The sequence below is a fragment of the Centruroides vittatus genome, unplaced genomic scaffold, assembly GCF_030686945.1.
Source record: "Centruroides vittatus isolate TY-2023 unplaced genomic scaffold, ASM3068694v2 contig_482, whole genome shotgun sequence".
NCBI classification, from domain to species: domain Eukaryota; kingdom Metazoa; phylum Arthropoda; class Arachnida; order Scorpiones; family Buthidae; genus Centruroides; species Centruroides vittatus.
This window is the reverse complement of record NW_027122272.1, coordinates 65,799-87,870: the sequence shown is the minus strand read 5'-3', so window position 1 is coordinate 87,870 and position 22,072 is coordinate 65,799. Positions and strand designations below refer to the sequence as shown.

Sequence of the window (22,072 nt, the reverse complement as noted above, 5' to 3'; positions counted from 1 at the left end):
TTAATATGTATAATCAATGCTTTCCCTTAGAAAATAAAGTAATTTAAGAAATCGATCAAATAATATATTGAATATCCATCAAATGAGAAATGCCAAAATAATGAAGATTTATCTCTTTTAAAAAGAACTTGAATAATAGTTTCATTCCTATAAATCAGTGTAAATTTCGATCTATATTTTCGATTTAAATTTTTGAAAATTATAACAAATCAGCTGTTAAATATAAATTAAAATCTGTGTAACCGAATTATTAGTTCCGTTTTATACAGGTTTTACTGTAGAAAGTTGGAAATCAATTCTTAAAAATTGATTACGAAAGCGTCAATGATTAATTAGAGCCTGGTGTTAATTTTCGACGTGTTAATATATCTATATAATTATTAAATCTAAAAATATGTATTAATTTTTTCTAAATAGAAATTATTCCTGGATATTTAAAATGATTTCAAATATTAAATCATAGAAAATGGAGAAAAAGTGAACTTCAGATTTTGAGCTGTTGTGGGCGCGAGAGGGCATATAATAAATTTAATTAGGAATTTTGTTTAATTATAGGAAAATAAATAGCCTTTTTGACTTTTTCCTGTAATTAAAATGAATAAAACTGTCAAATTTAACTCGTTTTTAGAATTTTTAGGTATGAATATGAAGTAAAAATGATTTTTCTTTTATAAAATAATTTTGATACAAATTTTTAAAATTTTTCTTTCAGATGAACTTAATTAATCGCGAATTGCATAAAATAAATGTCTTGAAAAGTATTAAGATCATTTAAAATCCAAATTTTCCTTTAATAATTGGATTAAACAATCGAAAATTAGTAGTAGAAATTCATTTACTAAAAGATTTTTGACGATCAAGAATATTTTTCTTTATAAACTTAATAGGAGAAAGATGGAGAAATATATATAATTTATGGGATCAGAAACACTTATTTTTGGTAAGACTTCGAATAATGTATTGTAATATGTGTTTCTAAATTAAAGAAGAAAATTGATCACTTATAGATTTAAAAAAAGACAATTACTGCTAACAAGACAAGTATTTCATCGGGAAATTAACTTGATTTTGATATCATGTGTGCAATTACAGAATACAACTCAAAATCACAAGAATTTACGCTTAATTATACGTTTGAAGAGAAAGGAATTAATGTCAATTTGATATATTGATAAAGGAAACAGTAATTTTAATTACATCGAGGATTTAAATTTGATTAGGATCAAATTCACAAATCTTTATTTTAGATTTGTGTTAAAGATAAGTTCTATTCCTATTCGAGCAAAAATCAAAAGATTCTAACGTCGTATTTAATGCGAAAAAACTTTATTTTCTTCAGCTATTTTCAAACATGTAATAGTTTATTTTAAGGAGATTTAATTTGCAGAATATTTCATTTATTTACTACTGGTATTTAAAATTGTTAATGTATAACAGTAAGAATAATTAGGATCATTTAATGTATCTGTCTGAAGACTTTTAAAATGACAATGCATGAAAAAATGTTATTTATAAACCTTTAATTTCTCTTCTATATACATTATGTTCAAAACTTTTTGAATACAAATTACAAATTTCACAAACCTAGAAAACAGTTTTCAGTTAGGAAAGTAAAATTAGGACATTAATTTTTCTCGAAAAAAGGAAAATATATATATTAAACATTCGTATACAATAGAATGATATTTAATGAACAATCATTTAAAAAGAAAAAAATAAATCCAGAAACAGGAAGTTTAGTTATTGAACAAATGAAGACAAAACGAATAAATTTCATGGAATGTTGAGTATGGAAATGTTTCGACAGCCGCAATTGTTTCACTTATTTCAAAAACAACAGCCTTACGAAGAAGGCTTCCGGAGTTTCAGTTCGGCTAACGACCTCCTGGAATTTCTTAACTATATCTCGAACGGAAACGAAATTGTAAACAGGCAAAACTTGTCCTTTTTTTTAGGCTTAGATTCCCCTAAGCAGAACACAATTTTGAGTATTTTGTTTCGAAAATTTCGAAACTTGACTTTCTAAATATTCTAACTTTCAAATGCCACTTATTTTTGATCCACTAGCAGAACATTCTCATCTCTATTTCGTTGATGAAGATGCTATAGATACAGTTGATCTATACGAAGTTGTCTGCCCCGAGACCAACGTTATCATTTTCTCTCTTCGGTGAACTTTCAAATGCTTAGCTAGATGATCCGATCTGGAAAAGCGTTTCTCGCAAATATGACAGTTATAAGGCTTTATACCTGAATGGGATCTCTTGTGTCGAGCTAGTTCGTCCGATCGAGAAAATCTCCAGCCACATCCCGGCCATTGGCAAGCAAATGGTTTTTCCCCTGTATGACGTCTCAGATGAGCTTTCAAGTGAGAACTTTTCGAATAAACTTTCGTACACCCTTGGTACGTGCAGTGAAATATCTTTTCTTCTTCCTTATTCGAAGATTGTCTGGAATTGGTCCTCCTTCCACCAACGACCGCGTTAGGAACATTCATAGAAAATGCTGGATTAGCTGGTAGCATGTTTTGTCTTTGTCTCTTGGCTGGTGGAATAGGAGCCATTGACATATTCACATTTTGAGACGCCACATAATTTCTAGGAGCATAGCTGGTCGGTGGAAGAGTTTGCTGTTGATAATCCTCTAGCAGTATCGACGACAACGAGTTAAGATCAACTCCTAACACTACCATATCTTGTTCGGAAGTAGTGGTAGTAGGCACAGGCTCGAAATTTCCACAAGGCATTATCCAACAATTTGAAGTAGTTTCTTGATAAATATTATTCTGCCAGTTAGACTGGAGATCGGGCTGCTGCAACCAGTTACAAGAGGTATTTTGATCCGATTCATCTGGGAAGAGATAATCTTCTATAATCTTTAAGTTTCTATCTAATATTCTATCTCCGGGAGAAGGTGGAAACAAGTAGTCGAGGTAAGCATCCACTTCTAAATTATCCAACGACCAACTGTCGCAAGATATTCCTTCAGCACTGATATCACTGCTGTCATCGTCTGACGAGTTAAGTTTTTGAAGAGTCCAACTTTCCCTCTCCATACTAGAACAGAGTGGCAAAAAATCTTCCATTTCTGAAAATTAAAACAAATGTAAAAAATACTGTTCCATATAAATCGAAATAATCTATTAATTACAACATAAACTTTAAGTTACAAGCGTATACAAGTATGCTAAGTCGAACAATCGTTTATATTGAGTAGCACCGATAGGTCCACGATAGCGATTGGCTAACGGGCTAGTTGGGGAGGGATTTGGATTGCCGCGTGGTTTCCATTCAGAATGTTATCTGACAGACAAACAAACTTCATCGATAGAATACAGGCAGAAGTTAACAGGTTCAAGCTTAAACAATGCGTACGCGTCACGAGGTTAACATTACAAGCAAACATCGTTTTATGCAAATGCAAAGTATTTTACAAATATTAAGTATGTAAATAATAATAAAATGAGGAAATCCAATGCAATGTGTGCTGACAATTATAGTTGCTTCTGATAAATAAATGCTTTATAATAAAACTGGGATATATAAAACATTTTATTTGCAAATAATCCTAAGTTTATTTTAATCAAATACTTTGCTAAAAAGTTAAAGTTTATGTATAAAAAATATAAAATTATAAAATTGTTTTATGTAAAATTTTTAAGCTTAATATTATCCGATTTAAATTTGATAAATACCTTAAATGAGATTATAAATGAGATGTATTAATGAAATTGCTTAAATAAATAAACTAAGTATAAATAACAACATCTGGATAAAGCATAGATCGCAGTCAAAACATTTCTCACGCAGGGTAAATCGTGGATGAGATTTGACGTCAAAGAAATCTCAGTTGCCCCCATGTATCAGTGCCCTACATTGTTCCTCGAAAGATACGAATGAAGCAAAAATCACTTTTATAGATATCATTATCTATCATATCGCTTGCATTCTTTTCTGGCGCCATTCAGATTAGTCACGTGACAATTTTATACTTGGCCTTCATATTATTATTATTATTATTTTTATTTTTATTGCTAAGTAAGATCAATATTAAAAAAATTCCGTATGATATGTAGGCTTTGTGAATATCTCTAATTTAATTTCATAAAAGTATGAAACAAAACTAACCTTAATAAAATAAATTTACTTTTATGATTTAAATCATTATATTTAATTCTACAAGAAAATATTTTGCTTATAGCTTATCAATTGATCTAAAGACTATTCTTCCATTTTATATACTTATTGATCTGCTTTAGGCTACTTAATCTTTTACAAACCTTTAAAAAAATAAATAAATAGTTGAATAAATCATTTAAAAAATTAAAAATGTGTTCTTAAATTTTAAGAACAAAATTTTAAGTATTAGATTTTACTGATTTCGATTGATAGAAAAACAATACAGTTCTTATCGGAAGTGCAGAGTTCAAGATATTGTTGGGAGATAGAAAACATGCTGATAGAAAATTATCTGCGCTATAATAAGATTTTAAATTAAGATAAAGAATATGTAATTCTATTAGAAAATGGTAAGAATCGAAATTGCATAACCTGTCTCTACATATCTACGAGTGCTCAAAACTATATTTAAAAAAAAAAAAAACCCTTTATATAGATCAAGAGAAATCAAACTCTATATTTAGATTTTTCACTTAAGTTCAAATATCCTTACCGTAGTATTTAATCGAATGATACGCATAAATAAATCTGAAACAATGTTTAAATCGATACAATTTAAATATTTAAATTTAGATATAAAACTAGTAAACATGTTTTGCAATAGGATTGTATAAAAAAATATATTATGTAAAATATTAAGTTATCAAGTTTTAAAGTTGTATCAGTTATAATTCAGAGAAAAATTAAATTCTTATAACCAGAAGCTTTTTATAATTAAATTGATTATTATATATTCACGTTTTCAAAAGCCGGTGTTCTAGTTAAAGAAGCATATACGTGACCATTCACTCATATTTCATGTCTAAGATTTACGTGTAGGATGTAATCAGTATATCTGCTATTAAGAATTGTTCAAGTATGTTTAAGTACACTCGGCCTTATCTAACTCATCTATATCGAGATATTAGAGAGCAAATTCGATCGAAAGCAATTTTAGGATCTCGATTGTATAATTAAAAAACAAAAAAAAATCAGGAATTGATTCACCTACAAATAATTATTGTTTAAAATTTAAACAAGATAAATTAATACCCTTGAAAGTAATTACATTGCATAAATAAATTAGTTAATGATATAACAATAAAAAGAAAGGATATATTGAAGTATTAACGGATTTTTTTTCCATCGAAACTACTGCAAAATAAGTGCCAACTAGTTGATTAAAATATAAATAAATCTTATCACGTTTTAGATAATTAGTATACAATGAAAAATTGAAAATTATTCAATGAAACCAAATCGATAAGCAGTTATATCTTATCGAAAACTTAGGTTTTATTTATTGCTGAGTGATCATTTACATATAGAGAAAAAAATATATATTCAAAATTGTTACCTGAAGATCTGTTGTAATTGTTATTCATATATGAAAAAATTAAAAAAATTTTTCTTGAAATTTTCTTAGAAATTTAAATGAATGAAAGATCGAACGGAAACTGCCCTCAGCTACAGTAATTGGCGAAAGGAAACGGAAGCAGTTTATATTCCGCTAAGAACGACATCCCGGGTATGACGTTGCTCGAAACCATGCAAATTTAACAAAATGTCCCTAAATCTTGACCAAATATGGTATAGGACCTGTAACAGCGACTTCCACAATATTTTTTTCGAATTTAAAAATTTTTTGGTGTAAAGACCGAATATTTAAATCGAGAATTGCTACGTCGAGATCGAAAATATTACTGAATTACGAAACGAAAAAAGATTTAAAACGAAGAATTAAATTCAAGCAAATTTTGATAAAATTAACAGATTTAATTCTAATTTATTATACGAGAACTTCCTCTATCATTTTAGAAGGAAAAGTAGGACCTATTCTCATCAGAATCTCAAATAATTGGGAGAGAGATTAAAACGTTAAAAAACTATAAAAACAAGAAGTTTTTATATTTTAAAACTTCTGATAATAGAGAAGTAAAAAACAAAACACTTGTTTATCCATTAAAAATAAAAAGTAACAAGTTATAAAACTCGAAAGATATTAATAACCTATTACTCTCGATCACTATAAATAATACGAAAGTCAAACGTTAGAAATAGGTTTAATATATGCAATTATATAAAAAGAAACTTCCAATCGCTGAACATTTACAGAGATTAAAGAAAAATAGATAACTTAGATCAGCAAACCTCCATAGATTTATTTCCATCTCTACAGAATGATAATTCTCGCCCTTGATCTGTTGATACTTGTCAGCTGATTGGAACACACATACCTCCTGTTGGGGTCCGTCGATTATCTTCTCCCATTGAACACGATAAAGTAACTAATTATTGATTAATTACAAAACGATTTTTATTGTAATTCTGATTAAAAATTAAGTAAACAGGTCAAGGAGAAAGCAATTATTTTATTCTATATGAATAATTATTTTAAATAATAAATCTACAAAAAAAAACGAAGTTTTTAAATGGTCTATAGATTTTAGAATTTATGTTATAGAGAATAATAAAACAAGTCTTGATTGAAATTGATGTTACTAGAGAAAGCATTCTCTTTTATCAGTTCATTTGAGTAGAAGACAGTTTATGCCTTACATCTGACAGTTGAAATAGCATTTCTATCAGATTCCCTACATTTTATTCGGCAAATTGAAGGATTTTGAACGGAAAAAAAAAGAAAAAATAATAGAATGGAAGTAGATAATCTGTTATTTTTGTAGCAATTTTGCACCTCGAATTGGCTTAAACTAATAAAACTGAAAGAAAATAACATAAACAACAGAATCAATGCTTGAAGCTTCTGGATTTTTTGATTGAAAAATATTGGGGGGAACAGAACAGTAATCTTAATTCAAGTTTTTATATAAACAGGTCTAAATTCAAATACACGGATTTTAAAATGTATTACTAATCATTTACAATATTTCACGATCGAATATAAACACTAAATGTCCGTATTCGCAACCAACAATCAAGTTAAAAGTTAACCAATAAGCGTTCGCGTACTAAAAGCCAATGATAATTGGTTAATTTATAACTCTCATTCTTGATTATTAGTTGTGAATACGGCCGTAAGGTTTATCGGAAACAAAACTTAAAATCGTAGAAGATAACGTACGATAATTATTCAAAATTAAAACCTGGATGTAGAATTTTAATCATATTATGACCGATTTACCTTTATTTAAATTATTTTGAAATTTTATTATGATTAAAGTATTAGCACTGTATTAATTGCGTAAAATCACTTAAACGACACTTACGAGGTCAGATTAACTTAAATGGTAGATTAAAAAGAATTTATTTATTATTACCTTGCAATCGAAAACTCAAATCTTTTTTCAAACTTGAAATTATCAACTTCTAACGAAACATCTCTTTTTAACGGCGCTTCATCACTCATTTACATTTTATAATACGCCATTCCGAATTGTCTAAAATGAAATAAGATATTTTACAAATAATTATTATTTATTTTTAATTTAGGAAAAAATTAAAAATTAGCCAAACTTTAAATTCTAAAATATTTTAAAATAATAAATATTAAATTTATTTATATTGAAAGTTAAGTAGTAGCCTATTTAGACCTTAATTTTATAACCTTAATATTTATTTTGCAAGAAATTAAGCAATTAAAGCATTAATTTTATTTTTAATTGTTAAATTTAATAATGCGTGAAATATTCTGTATTTGTTCTCTCTTTCTATTTTTATTTTTTTATTTTCTTTTTGGAATTATATTACGGCGCCAACATTAGTTTTGACGTAAATTATTATCTGAAAATATCAATTATCTTATAACATTTGTATTTAACAAATGTTTCTCGTCAGATTACATAAGTAAAAATATCTTTGGCCTCTGATCTACGATTTTAATTACAGTTTCTAATAGTAATTGTTATCAAGGATAACATGTATATCTGACTTTAAAACAATGGATTAAACCAGTTTTAGTTTTTTAATGATATCCATTATCTTCGAAGAATATATTCAAATGTCCTTTGATGCTATTAATGTTAAGAATGAGCCAATTCTCGTAGAAATAGACTTACCTTCAGAGACATTGAATTAGTAAGCTTCTGTAGACACTCCATTGATACAAGTTTTAATCATTCATCTGTTTAAAACTAGAACTCTGATATCAAGAAAATTAAAAAAAAAAAAAGAGAGAGAAATTTTAAAATATTATATTCACTTCTTCTAAAATTATTATTATCGTTATTCTTTTATTTATTTTTTATATATAAACTCTCATAAAATACACTGTATGCACGGGCGTCGAAGCATAAAGGACGGAGGGAACATGCCCCTCAATGTTTCTATACGAGCAAATTGTCCCCCTCCCAATGTATTTTTTACACTATGTTACAAAAATTAGAAGTACAAACGAGTATTGTATAGAACGGATGCAATCTAATTTTTCTACATCCACTCCGACAATGAGAAATTTTTCTTATTGGCCCGACCCTCCAATATTTTTGTACAAATCAACACTGATGACTGTGCGTGTGTATTAGAGAATTTGTATACTTAAAATGTTTACTAATTGTTAAACAAGTTAATGCTAAACAGGTAATTGATAAATTAATTGTTAATCTCTAACTAATGGATGCCGAATGTACTATACAGTACATATAAATAATGACAATTTCACTATCAAATGCATTACAGATCTAAGATTTTAAGTGCAGATTCTATAATTATTTACCGTATAGATTATTCTAAACATAAATTTTTAAAAATTTTGTCCTTCCAAAATATTATAATTCTAATTAAAACTGATTAAGTTGATCATATTTTTGCATTACTTCTTGACATTCCGTAGGGATGCAGGTGATACCTTTTATCAATTATATATTGGAGGAGTAATCCGATTCCTCAATGACACACGATCCTAGAAGGCTGAAATATTTTAAGAAAATTTCTTAATAAAAATATTGTTTTTATTAATCAACGCAACATTTTTATTATTAGTTAAATTTCTGTGATTATTAAGATAAATGGTTTACAATCGTTAGCGTAAGCTAAAAAATATAACCCGTTTAATATAAGTAATATTAATAGCTGTAGCTTGTTCAATTCATTATAAAAATAAATCATTTTAAAGTTATTTACGAGATAAATTATATCTCATGTAATAATAAAAGCCTAGAAAAGATCCTATTAAATAACATTTTTATCAGCCACGTGTAATAACTAAACTGGCTTCTCGAGAAAACAAAACAAAACTTATCTGTGACAATTTTATCACAAATTAATACAGTTGAAGATGTTCTGTTGCCTATCGCTCTTGATTTACAACAATTTTCTAGATTTAAACCGTAAAATTGTCTTCGTTCCTTAAAATATTCTTCGGATTTTAATACTTAATTTCCAAAAGCAATAATTGAACATAAATTGCAAGAAAAATTTTCATTTAGTTAAATTCCATTTTCATACTTAACGAAGAAAAGCTCATATAAAAAAAAGAGGGGGAGAATTAAAGAAGATAAGTACATTAATACAAAAGTGGAAAGAAGCTTGAAAGATAATATTTGGAAAATTACAAATGATAAGTAAATGATAAGATCAATTCATTTTTATCAACATTGTTAGAATTTCACGTACTTGAGAAATAAGATTTATTTGATTTTCTTGCAATTCTTACTTTTTGAACAATGTATTTCCCTTTTTTTAATCTTTTATCTAGGGTCAATTTTTTTCAAATTTATATTAGATTATATTGTACAATTGGATAAAAGAAATGATAAAAGAAAAGCAAACCTTTCCCTGTTAATTATATCTTCTTCACAGCAGGATAAAAGAAAAAAACATTTTAAGGGTAATGTTTAAAATTGCTATTGACGTGGAGCAAATAGTTTTAATATGAATTTTTGAAAAGATTTTGTATATTTTCTGTTCAGATACAAACTTTAATGCCGAACGGTCATTCACTAGATTTTTGTACCTTTATAACAAGATCAATAATGTCGATACGCATCGACAGTAGGGATTCATTTAAATAATTTTTATCTATAGATAATCGATACCATTAATACATAAATGAGCGAATCGGTAAGCTTTAATTATGCAAAATAAAAGAATGAAAACTTAGCACAAGTACGAGTTATCGAACTATTAATGTACAGTACTGTACAGTACTGTTACACTGTATTTCGGAGTTTATAGTTTAGTAAAAATAACAATCGATTACGAAGTAAAGGATAAATAAATCATTCATTTTTTCCCATTAAACTTTTTAAAATTTAATCAATTATTTTTTAAAAATTTTCAATCGTTATAATATTAACAATTAAATTAAAAATAATATATTTAGAAAATTTTGAGGGATAAAATTTATTTTCATTTAATTTATTTTGCATAGGAAGTGATTTATATTAATATATAAGATTATAAATTAATTTTCAAAATCTTGCATCAGTTCTCTTTAAAATAAGAAATATTTTGTTACAAAATTTATAACTTTATGCAAACTGAAGTGAAATAAGGTAAGTAAAATCAATAATTTATCATTTTGACTTTATATTAATACAATCAATCATATTTACATTGATTTTTTTTTCTTTTATAGATTAAAAATACACACTGAACTGTAGAATTTAAAATTTTTATTTTATTCGAAGAATAAATTAAAAAGTTTTCTCAAAATTTACATATATACAGTTTTGGGTAAGACCTTCCAGGACCCATGGGCACAGGAGATTGGTGGTTCTTCTACATAATTTTACATCATAAACTAATAATTCCTAGTTGTAGCTATAGAATTGTTTATAAATTATATAATTATAACTCTAAAATTGCTTTATTTTTTCAATTTCGGGCCCTCGAAGGTGCCTCGTGTGCCTACGAACAATCCGGCACTGCATATATACACATAATTTTATTCAGTTTATACGTATAGTTCTTAATTAAATTTTATCAAATAATAGAAAATTTCTTTGATATCGAATTAAGTAATTGTTATGTAAGAAAGCTTAAAATAATCTTCAACCAATCATAATTGCTGTTATATTGATAATTTGAAACGATGCACGTGACAATAGAAATAAGAATAAATACAATATTTTAAACAGACTTATAAACATTATTAGAAAGAAAATGCTTAAACATCAGAAATAATAACAATAAAATAGATTAGATTATCATTTAATTTCGATTTTATTTCCTATTATTGATTAAAAATAATATCAAATTGGATATATTCGTTTATCAATTTAGATTTTTTATATGTTGTAATTTGCATTCATTAATTAATTTTTATGGATAATTTTATTATTTATGTATTTACAATAAAATATTTAAAAAATATATTATATATAATAATTGTCGCTGTTAATAAGAGATGGCAGCACTATATAATTTGGTTGTATACAAATGGGTTGTTGGTCGTATCTGTGTGAGGTAGATAAGGTAAAAATATAGTTGTTGGTGTGTCCAAACAAAATATTTACTGTAGCTTATTTTTACAATAACTTTAAATAATCTTATGTTATTAATGTTATCAACTTTAAAGATAAGTTAGTTAATTTTATAATATTATGTAAACACAAAACGCAGAGAAATGAATATATTTCTTTGTAAGAAAATTCAAGAAAAATCATCTTAATATTCGAAAATAAATAATTTCTGAAAATTAACAACGTAATCAAGGATCGATTAATAAATTATACAAAATATTGAAAAATCAAAAAAATTTACTCTACAATTTATTGCATCCTCGTTGTTTTTCCTATGTAGATTTGTAAAAGTTTTGTAATAATAATGATGCAAAATATTATAAAATATTTATGTAATAACCTAGATATTTATTATAGAAATATTTGCTATAAAGAATGAAATTTAATAGGTATAATTTAAAAAATATATATATTTTTATTGGTTTAGATGTGATATTAACAAGATTTATCCTTTTAACAACGCTGCGAATACGAAAAATTAAATGAAAGCAACAGGAGAAACAGAACGAAGGTGAAGGAGAACAGATGATTTGTTCAGATATTTAACAGTTGTGCCTAGAAATTTGATGCCAGGTTTTTAAACTCGTATCATTATAACAAAGGTTAGGTCTATTTTTTTTTTTTTTTTTTTATACCTTTATAAATCTAGGACTAAGTTTTAATACTATTATTTTAAAAAATGTAGTTTTATTTTCCAATGAGAAAGATGAAACTAAATATGAGGATTATTTAATTATTCATTGGAAGTATTTTATTCACAAATTAATTCAAAAATTATTATGTCAGCAAGGACAGATTATATTTAAAAACTCGAAAAAAGTTTTCATAAAATATTTTCATGAACTTGAATAGAGTTAAAGTTAAATCTTTATTATTTGCTTACCTGAATACAAAGTTATCCACATTTCATGTAATATTTTATGGACGTTACTTTTGCTGAAAATAATTACAGAAACTTTTCATGAAAGTAGAATTATACTGTTGAAATAGTTCATTAATGAAAGATGAAAGTAGAATTATTATTATTATTATTATTGTGAATGTAATCGATAAAATTATTCGCAAACAAATTTGGAATTTGGAATTATGTTTTCAAATAAAATGATAATATCTTGCAATATACTCGCATTTGTGGAAAAAATGCTAAAATTTAAACATCATAATAAACCTTGACATTAAAAATAAAAACATTTTAATAGAAATTAAAGATTTTTATTACTAATAATAAATTAATATTATAAATCTTTTATTCCTGGTAAATATTACACATTTAAGTTTGAAATACTTAGTTCTTTTATCATTAAATAATATACACAAAAAATGTGAATAATTCATATATTTGACATATTTTCTCCCTTATATTCTATGTTCAATTTATTAATATAATTACATCTCTGTTCATTTGCTTTTGATTTATAGTTCAATGTTTAAACAATTTAAATGAATAAAGATATCAAATAGTTAGATTAAGAAAATGTAAACTAACATAATTTAAAAATTTATTTTAATTACTGTTATTGTCATTTACATATAGATATATATTTAACTGTGATAATATGAAATAAACTTTATTTTTCTATATGCATTTATGTTTTCAATTCAGAAAAAGTCTGAATTTCATATTTTCAAACTCTTGAACTTTGTAAATCAGTAAAATTCCAACTAAAGTATTGGATGCAAAGTTCAAAAGTCTACAAATGAATGTTTATAGCTATTACCAACATTCTAATCAAAATATCTGTATTAGCCCATGTATTCATAAAACAGCATTTTGTAATTAAATAACTAAAACAAGTGGCAAATTCAATTTGATAGCTGAATCTAGGGAGATGGAATGATAACTTTTACTTTACAATTTTCTTACATATATTAATTCTAATTTTAAAAATTATAACATTTCTAGCATTTCTATATCATATAGAATTATATAAATATCATTTAAGAACTTAAATTCATTGCATTAGATTATTTGAGTTACTAATGTTATTGATCTAAATTTATCTAAAAGATTTCATTGGAATAATATTTTTGTTATTTACGTTTAAATGTAATCAAATTTAAGAATACTGCAAATAACTTTATCTCGGTATTCGTTAATCTTAGGCTTATAAATACATATTTACATGTATAGTTCATATTTTTACAAATATTATATTATACTGTATATACAGGTACAGTACATATAACGTTTAAAGTTCTCTATAAACCTTTTCAAATTCCGCTTTGTTTTCGATATCTAAAAACTAATTTTAAACCTCCTTCCAAAAGGATATTGATCTTTGTTTTGTACTTATGTTTTTACCAACATATACAGTCTGAAGCTTTATTTTAAATGTTGAAACTTGTTTTAATACAAGTATATTGTAAATTTTTCTGTTTAATTTTGTAAAAAATGAAATGCTATTTATATCGATAAACTTTTTCTTTCCAACTTTTTTTTTCTTAATATTGTAAAGCCTTAAAAGGGATAAGGCTTTGTTTATATTTATTTCAGTAGGGACTACTTGGGAAACATTTACTCAATCCTTTGACAGAGCATTAAAAAAAAAAAAAATGCACAATTACTTTAAAAAGTTGACAATTTTAGTGTTAGTAATTTTGTGGGAAATTTGAAAAATACCTTTTATTATTATTATTATTATTATTTTAAGGTTAGATCTCGAAAATGAAACGAAGTTTAAAAAATGTTTATAGAGATTTTTAAGCTTATTTTTGATCCTAGAACCTATCCCTAAAATATTGGCATGTTGTTTCCTTATATCCTATACATGCGGTTTCAACATAATGGTTGCCCAGCTTATTATTATTAAAATAAACTGTAAAAATTACTAACTTTCTAATAAACATAATACAGTATTATAAAATATTATAATTTATAGCAAAAATTATTAAAATATTTATTTATTTTCAGGTGATATTATATTTTGTGAAATGTCAGATCCATACAGACAATATGTTCCTATAATGTCAAGTTTATTGACTACAGAGTTGTTTCTGCCATTATCAAAAGGACATGTTTGCTATGCATTAAGCAGTGTAATTGATTACAAATATCAAAGTACCAGAATATCAAGTAATACAAATGGGCATTATACGACGATATATCGATGAAAAAATAATACTTGGATAGAGTACGACGATTTAATGTCAAAAGTAAAAGTGAGAAAAGAAACATTCAAATGCACTCCTGAATTGCTAATACAGTATATTGATATATCAAGGTTGAATAAGAAATGAAGAAACTAAATAATAATATTTATTATATATAATGTTAATGTATAATAAACCACATTTTAGTGAGAATTATGTATTTTTATCTCTTAAATCGTGTAAGGCTAATTTGGTGATAAACTCGATTCCGATGTTTCCTTTTTCCCTATTAACACATTTGTTATGGACAGGAGTAAAGGAATCAACGAAATCCGGATTACATTTCATATGAAATTATATGAAATGTAATTTAATAAATTGTTATACAGTTTGTTTTTCGATTGTTAGTTGTCATTCAACCCATTTAATAATATAAAAGCTATTGTGTGTATGTATGTTTGCGGTCCCTTATAACCGAAGGCCGGATGGCCGAGCTGTCAAGGTGGCAGCCTACCGCTGTCGGGGACCCGGGTTCGAATCCGGAAGGGTCGAGAAATCCCCAGAAATTTTTTGGGGGTGGTCAGTCCGGATATGTCGTGCCCCGTTCCTCACCAACCGGCCGTCCCATTGTAGGCTTGGCAGAACACATAATGTGCTTGCTAAAAAAGGCCCTCTTAGGGCAGAAAGAGTGAAAAAAAGGATCTGCTATTTTTGCCCAATCCAGAAGAAATTTTAGTTATATTCTTCTATATTCCGACGGAAAATGTGAGCTACTTTACTGAAATATTAATCATTAGCTTAAAAAAAACTTTCTTAGATTTTGTCTCAGTGACGTCACTTACACTCAATTTTTAAATATTTTCCCAAATGGCGAAATTTTAAATTTATTTTATTGAAACTTTCGATTTAAAACAAAATTGACGCATCGTGTCGCTTCTACAACGAAAATTTGAAAAATAAATTTTTAAAGTGCCCACGTGACGTTCTATTATCCAATTGGAAGTAATTTGAAGAGGTTGCTATTTAAAATGTATTATCGCACCTCAATTGTGTTTCGACGGACAGTTTAGGCAACTTAATTTGTAGAAATATTATCTACTCTTTTTGAATTTCTTGAAATCTGTACTTTTCTCAATTTTTCAATCTCTACTTTCTCGTAGAAAGTAGAGATTGCCCCGTCAATATGACGGGGAAATTTCTAATACTAAAAAATTGCTTGTAACAGAAGAGTCAGGTAATAAAACTAATGCCGATTGGTTACACGAATATGTTTTCATTAGTCGATATTATTTTAGCCGACATCCGGTTAAATAAAATTTTCTTCATTTAACAAAATAGGTATTGACATTGTACTGTACCCATGGTTTCTATGTATCATCATCTCTCTAAATTGACAAACGATTATATTTTCCCCATTTGAAAAAATAACTCTTAATTTTGTCATTACAGAAAATATTTTCTGTACTTAATTTATTAAATGTACTTAATTTTGCCAATTTGGAAGACGATCTTTGCCAGAAACTGGAAGTACCATGACAAAATATGCACTTTTAAAAAAGATATTCGAAAGAGGTGTTTAAAAATGAGTCTATGTCAATAGAAACTTCATCATTTTACGCAATGGCGGCCTTAGGGGGTGGCGAGCAGGGCAAATCGCCCGGAGCCTCGCTCTTGCAGGGGCCTCGCGCAACAACTCGAGTCGAAAAAAGTTGATATTTAAAACTTTTTATTTTATCCTTTGCTATTAGTTATAAGCCGCAAACATCATTTTTAAATCCCTGCGTATATCTTTTAAGGCATTTATGTACCTTAGTTTATCATCATTAATAATTTGTCATCTTTATGTTTATCAACTTTTATAAATCTTCTAATATAATATTTTAAACTCTATTTATTTATAACTTTTGCATTTCTCGTCAATCATCAGAAATATCTATTTTCAATTCACATACTTTGCACAAAGGACAAGGGCCTCGCAAAGATCTGCTGCCCGTAGCCTCGCAATCATTAAGGCCGCCGCTGATTCTACGACATTTCACTTCAAGATGAAACGCAAATATCAGTAAAATAATACACATTTACTACAGAACAGAAGTCATAAAGTCACGACTTCTGTTCTGTAGTAAATTAAGTCAAAGTGATGACTTAATATCAACTAATCTCTTTGTAATAAAATTGTCATCAAACAATTGAAATTTAATAACAGTTGGAATGACATTGAATTGCGATAAAGCAATATATACAGATTTCAAAAAAGTAAATAAGAACTAATCCAGTTCTTATTTTGGAGAGAGCACTGAAATAGCATGTAAACAACTTTAAAACTACTACTTTAAAAGTAATTATATATTTCATTCTTTTATTTACTTCTGATACCAGTGGCTACTATATAAACTAACTTTTCTTTAAGCTAGCAGAATATAAAATTTAAAAAAAATAATAATAACCAAGCACTCATTTTTTTAACTGAGTATTAGTCTCTTGGCCAGGTTATTCCCCAGATCTGGCATCTCCAGATTTTTGTCTCTGAGCTATGATAAAAGAAAAGTGCTCTCACGAGGTACCAACGATGCGTGAAAATATGCAACAACGTATTATTGATACTTGCGTTTCAATTGACCCACAAATTTTGCAGAGCACTGTGCGGAATTTCCCAAAACGTGTTGAGAAATGCACTGAAGTCAATGGCACCTTTTTGAATATTTGCTAAAATGAACACACTACATATTTTTCTAAAAACTTGTATTCTTTTACATAAATTTATAATGAAACTTACAGTACAGTAGAGCATCGACTATCCGACCCCGATCAACCGTCACATCGGTTAACCGACCGCGTTCTAGTCGGCAAATCCAAATGTCCGCTAGTGATGTGGCGCTACAATATTTGGCTATGTCTTGGCTACTTTAATATTATTTTTGTTCAATTTTTGGGTGTTTTAGCTGGCAACATTGGCTCTACCATGAAAGGGAGGCCAGTATTTAAACCAGGCTTAATTTTCTATTTTTCTTTATTTTTGTGTTTATTTTGTGCAAAATAAAGAAATAATTTTTAACGATACAATAGCGACGATTATTATTTTTAGAAAAAATTTGTTAGGCTTAACATCGATGAAAATTCAACGCGAAGTAGGTTAATAGCGATATACTAATATACTATACTAGTAGTGTATTTTTTCATACTTTTCGGTTATCCGTTTTTCAGTTATCCGACCAACCCCAGTTCCCAATTGAGTCGGATAATCGATGCTCTACTGTATTTACTTTTAGTTTTTGTTGTTATTTTTTAAAGTGTAATAAATTAGATTATAAAAAAATTTTATAAGTTTTATTTTTCAAAAATAGTAAAAATGCTAATAACTTTCTATATTAAAAAAAATCCAGCATTGAGTTGCTTAACTTTCCCGGAAACATTTAAAACTGAGTGTGGCACCATCTGTTATGTTATTTTATTTAAAAAATGTTCTGTTATTAATTATCGTAAAATGGCAAAAAAGTTCATTTTAAATTTAAACTTAATTTTAATTTTAATTAAAATCAACATCGAAAGGAAAACATTTTACAGAAAGATATAAATCTCATCCGATTTGTGAAAGATTTTCAATAGCAGTTTGATCTTTAATTTTTAAATATCTTCCAAATATAAATGTACAGTACATATAGAGATACATATACAAACATATACATCATCTAATGTGTACATACAGTAGGTAAACTTGTAGGCAAATTATTATTATAATAAAAATTCCAATTTTACTAAGCTGCCTATCATTCAATGTAATATTACATCTTTTAAATTTCACAAGGAAAATCGCTAGTAATGATATTTGTAATTTCCCTTCAGTGTAATAAACTTAGTACTATAGAGAATGGAAAATTATTATCCGGGAGAATAATTAAGATCCCGGAATCCCGGGACAAGCAAAAGACAGGGAAATGAGAAACCCTATCTATCAGTGACTGAGTGGATAAAACTACTGAACACTGATAGTTGGTCGAGTTTTCGCGCCTGACCAACAAACTGGCCGCATGAAATTTTCTTAGTTTTCTTCACCTCAATAGAGGCCAGCTTCTTATAGAAGTCCTCACCGGAGGCTTTCTATTAGAAATTGGCATATATCCATGTATTGCGCTAGCTTTTTTCCATCAACCCAATTCGATTATAAAAGGAAGACTTTTTAACTTGTAGTTTAAAACATTTTTTTATAACATTCGAACTTCGTAACAATTAAACGTAAATTATTATGTCAACAATCACTACATTACCAAATAACAATAAAGTTTACTTACAATATCTCAAAAATGCGTTTCGAAGAAAGAAAACCAAGAAACATCATAAAATGTATTAAATTTATATAATTTAAATTAAGAAATTGAAATTCAGTAAAAACAAAGAATTGTCTTTTGTATATTTTAAGATTTTTTAAAAGACATATTTCAACGAGAAGGAAATAAGTGTTTCAGTTTCTTCTGTCGGTGTAGGAATTTTAAATTGAAGAAAGGCACGCACTTACGATTGAATATTTTAAATAAATATTAGGAAAAGGCAACCAACTACTCCAGAAATATCTTTTGAGAATTTTGGAAAAAAATTTCTACATTTAGTAGAAGTCATTCTCAATTTTGCATCTAACGTTTTCGACTGGTTAATGAAGTTCACTACATTAGTTTTACATGCGATAGTATTTCGCATCCGTATCGAAATACGAAGTGTCATCTATCGGGTTATCCCTATTGCCAGAATAATAACTTGTGTTTTACCATATCTTTCTCAAGATCATTGTTTGTACGAATATAATTTCGGAAATTTCGGATTTAGTGTTCCTCTAACTCTGACTACCACCTCACCTTCTGTTTGAACGATCCTAAAGTTATCTTCTCTTTTTTTCGTCATCGTCTGCTTCGCTTTTATAATTATTACACTTTCAAAAATTCAGCAATGAAAAAGGTCAATGAATCGAGTGTAAAAATGATCATCTTGAGACCACTCCCGATCAAAGAAATGGAACTTTCTCAATTGAAATTTTTATAACATTCTGCAATAATTTTTTAAATCTGAAATTTAGTTTCTAGTGCGATAAATATCGAATTTGTTTCAGTATTATCTAATCGAACCAAAATGTATATTTAATTTCTCAAATATCTCAAGATTTAGAAAATCTTTTAATAAACGATTTTGCGAGAATCCGGGCTTCAAGTTAAACATCGCAACTAAATAACAATATAACTTCTTAATAACAACTTTGTCGAATATCTGTCAACTTTTACACTTGGGAGTATATCTTCCTTTAAGTTCTCAGTGTCGAAAAATACTTTTTCCCGCGACCTTCTGACCTGCTGTCCCCATTTCGTCGTTTTAATACAACAACTAGCGACCAGTTGAATCAGTCGTCGCCAGTTCCTCGAAGAGTAAAAGTCGTTGCTAATTTCTCCACGACACAAGAAGTCGTTGCCAGTTTCTCAATAGTTAAAGTCGCCGCCTGCTCCTCCAACGATACAGTCCGATCATCACCTCCTCCAATAGAGAAATATCCCTACTCCAGAACTAGAAATCTCAACGCCTTCCTTCTTCGTACTATCCCCATAATCCCGGACTCTATCAACGATCGTCCCATCCACAAAGTTCTATTGATATTTCCAAGTATTTATAACAACGCGAGATTTCATGTAAACTCTCTCTCTGTTTTGTTAAGCTAGTATCTAAGTGTCTTGGTTCCAACGCTGTCGTGACCCAGTAACAAAAACCAATTCTGTGTCGAACGGGACACAGTGGTGTCATCCTGACGAGGCATCGAAGAGGAGCCGACCCTCCGGTTACAATTTTAAACAATACAGTGGTACCTTGGTACTCGAACATAATCCGTTCCAGAAAGAGGTTCGAGTACCAATATGTTCGAACTCCAAATCATTTTTTCCCATTACAAATAATGTAAAATAGATTAATGCGTTCCAATCCCCAGTTGATTCGCTAGTATGTTTTTTATTGTTTCTTTATTCTTTAAAATAGTCGATATCGTCGACTTAGCCATAGAATATTGTGACAGCAAGATCCGAAACACGCACTCCATTTTCGTGTTTAGCAATGATTTCTTTTTTCAGTTCGATTGTTGTTCTCACTGTTTTCCTTTTCACTTGACCACTTTCACTTTTATTCTTCTTGGGACCCATGTTTAAGGGCTAATAAATCAAAAGAAAAGGATGCTAATTCAAAAAATATAGCACAGCGTAAGTTAATGTGCATGCCAAACAATGACTGTCTCGTAAAGACTAACAACTGCCGTATTATCGGACTAGCAAATGGCTATAGTAATATTAATAATTTAAGATAATTTGGTACTAGAGTTAGGCGTTAAGCGCCATCTCTTTCTAAATTTAATAATTGGAATTTTAATTAAATAATTTAAATAAATTTAGGCCTAACTGGACTGTCTCGTAACTGACGCCGCCGCCGTGGCGTCGGCGTCGACTTGGCGGGCTTTCCCGTTCGAGTACCAAAATTTTGTTCGGGAACGGGCATTTTTTTTTTCGAAATTTTTGGTCGAGTACCGATTTGTTCGGGCTCCGAAACGTTCGAGTACCGAGGTATGACTGTAATTTTAATATATTTTTAAAACTTTTAAATACGCTTTTATTGGTAATGTTTTTCGAGATTACGGGTGAGAGATAATGGACTGTATCCACTCTACCAAATACATTACTACAGCGATAACCGATAGTTAAGTCGGTTTCCACAGTAATTTTAAAGATTAAATGGAGAACTGAGAAGTTGTCAGGTATTAAAAATAATGCAGTTCAGTCTCCTTTTTAATGAATACAACTTCAAGTGGTCACAAAGAGTACAGTTGCATAACAGACCGTCTCAGGCATAAGAATAACTTCTGCCCTGTTAGATGCGTAAATTTATAAACATTTTTTATATGGAAACTGAACATACGTTAATAAATAGTTTTTAGTTTTTTAAATAAGTAAAAAATCCTTTCTCTGACTAGAAAAGTAATAGGAATCTTGCACAATATTGTAATGTAAAGTTTCAGAAGCACTTTGATGTGCTGCGTATCCAAATCCTATTTACCAATCCAGTTTTTTGTTTTTCAATCAGAAAGTAATTTTCTCCTATTAAGATCTTCAAAAATCTGTGTTAAATTATTACCACAAATTTCTACAATTTTTTTTTCTACAAGATTATGTGTTTACTTAGTAGAAACTATATTTAATACTTACTTTTATAGTTGATTGTGATGAGAAAAATGAACGATAACTGCTGTAATTTTGATGTTTTTCTTATTATAAGCATCGAATGTATTGATATAAATACGACTGAAGCATAAAGTAATGTACGATATAATACATTGAAGAAAAAATAGGGTATAGAATATATGAACGAATAGATTCTATTGTGTTATCA

General features: G+C 28.1%; 1 protein-coding gene across 3 annotated transcripts; it reads right to left on the bottom strand.

The window, feature by feature from the left end:
* Positions 1–1,503: 1,503 nt before the first annotated feature.
* Positions 1,504–12,476, bottom strand: LOC136977921 (Krueppel-like factor 6). 3 transcript variants are annotated; one of them, XM_067273533.1, is made up of 4 exons: positions 12,462–12,476; positions 8,174–8,256; positions 7,436–7,555; positions 1,504–3,087 (listed from the first exon to the last, which is right to left on the bottom strand). In XM_067273533.1, the coding sequence occupies exon 4, from the start codon at positions 3,083–3,085 to the stop codon at positions 2,084–2,086; it is 1,002 nt and encodes a 333-aa protein (XP_067129634.1). In that variant the 5' UTR covers positions 3,086–3,087; positions 7,436–7,555; positions 8,174–8,256; positions 12,462–12,476; the 3' UTR covers positions 1,504–2,083. The 3 variants fall into 3 exon arrangements, with proteins under 3 accessions (XP_067129634.1, XP_067129635.1, XP_067129633.1); XM_067273534.1 differs by lacking the exons at positions 7,436–7,555; positions 8,174–8,256; positions 12,462–12,476 and adding an exon at positions 6,309–6,448; XM_067273532.1 differs by lacking the exons at positions 7,436–7,555; positions 8,174–8,256; positions 12,462–12,476 and adding an exon at positions 5,515–5,557.
* Positions 12,477–22,072: the final 9,596 nt, after the last annotated feature.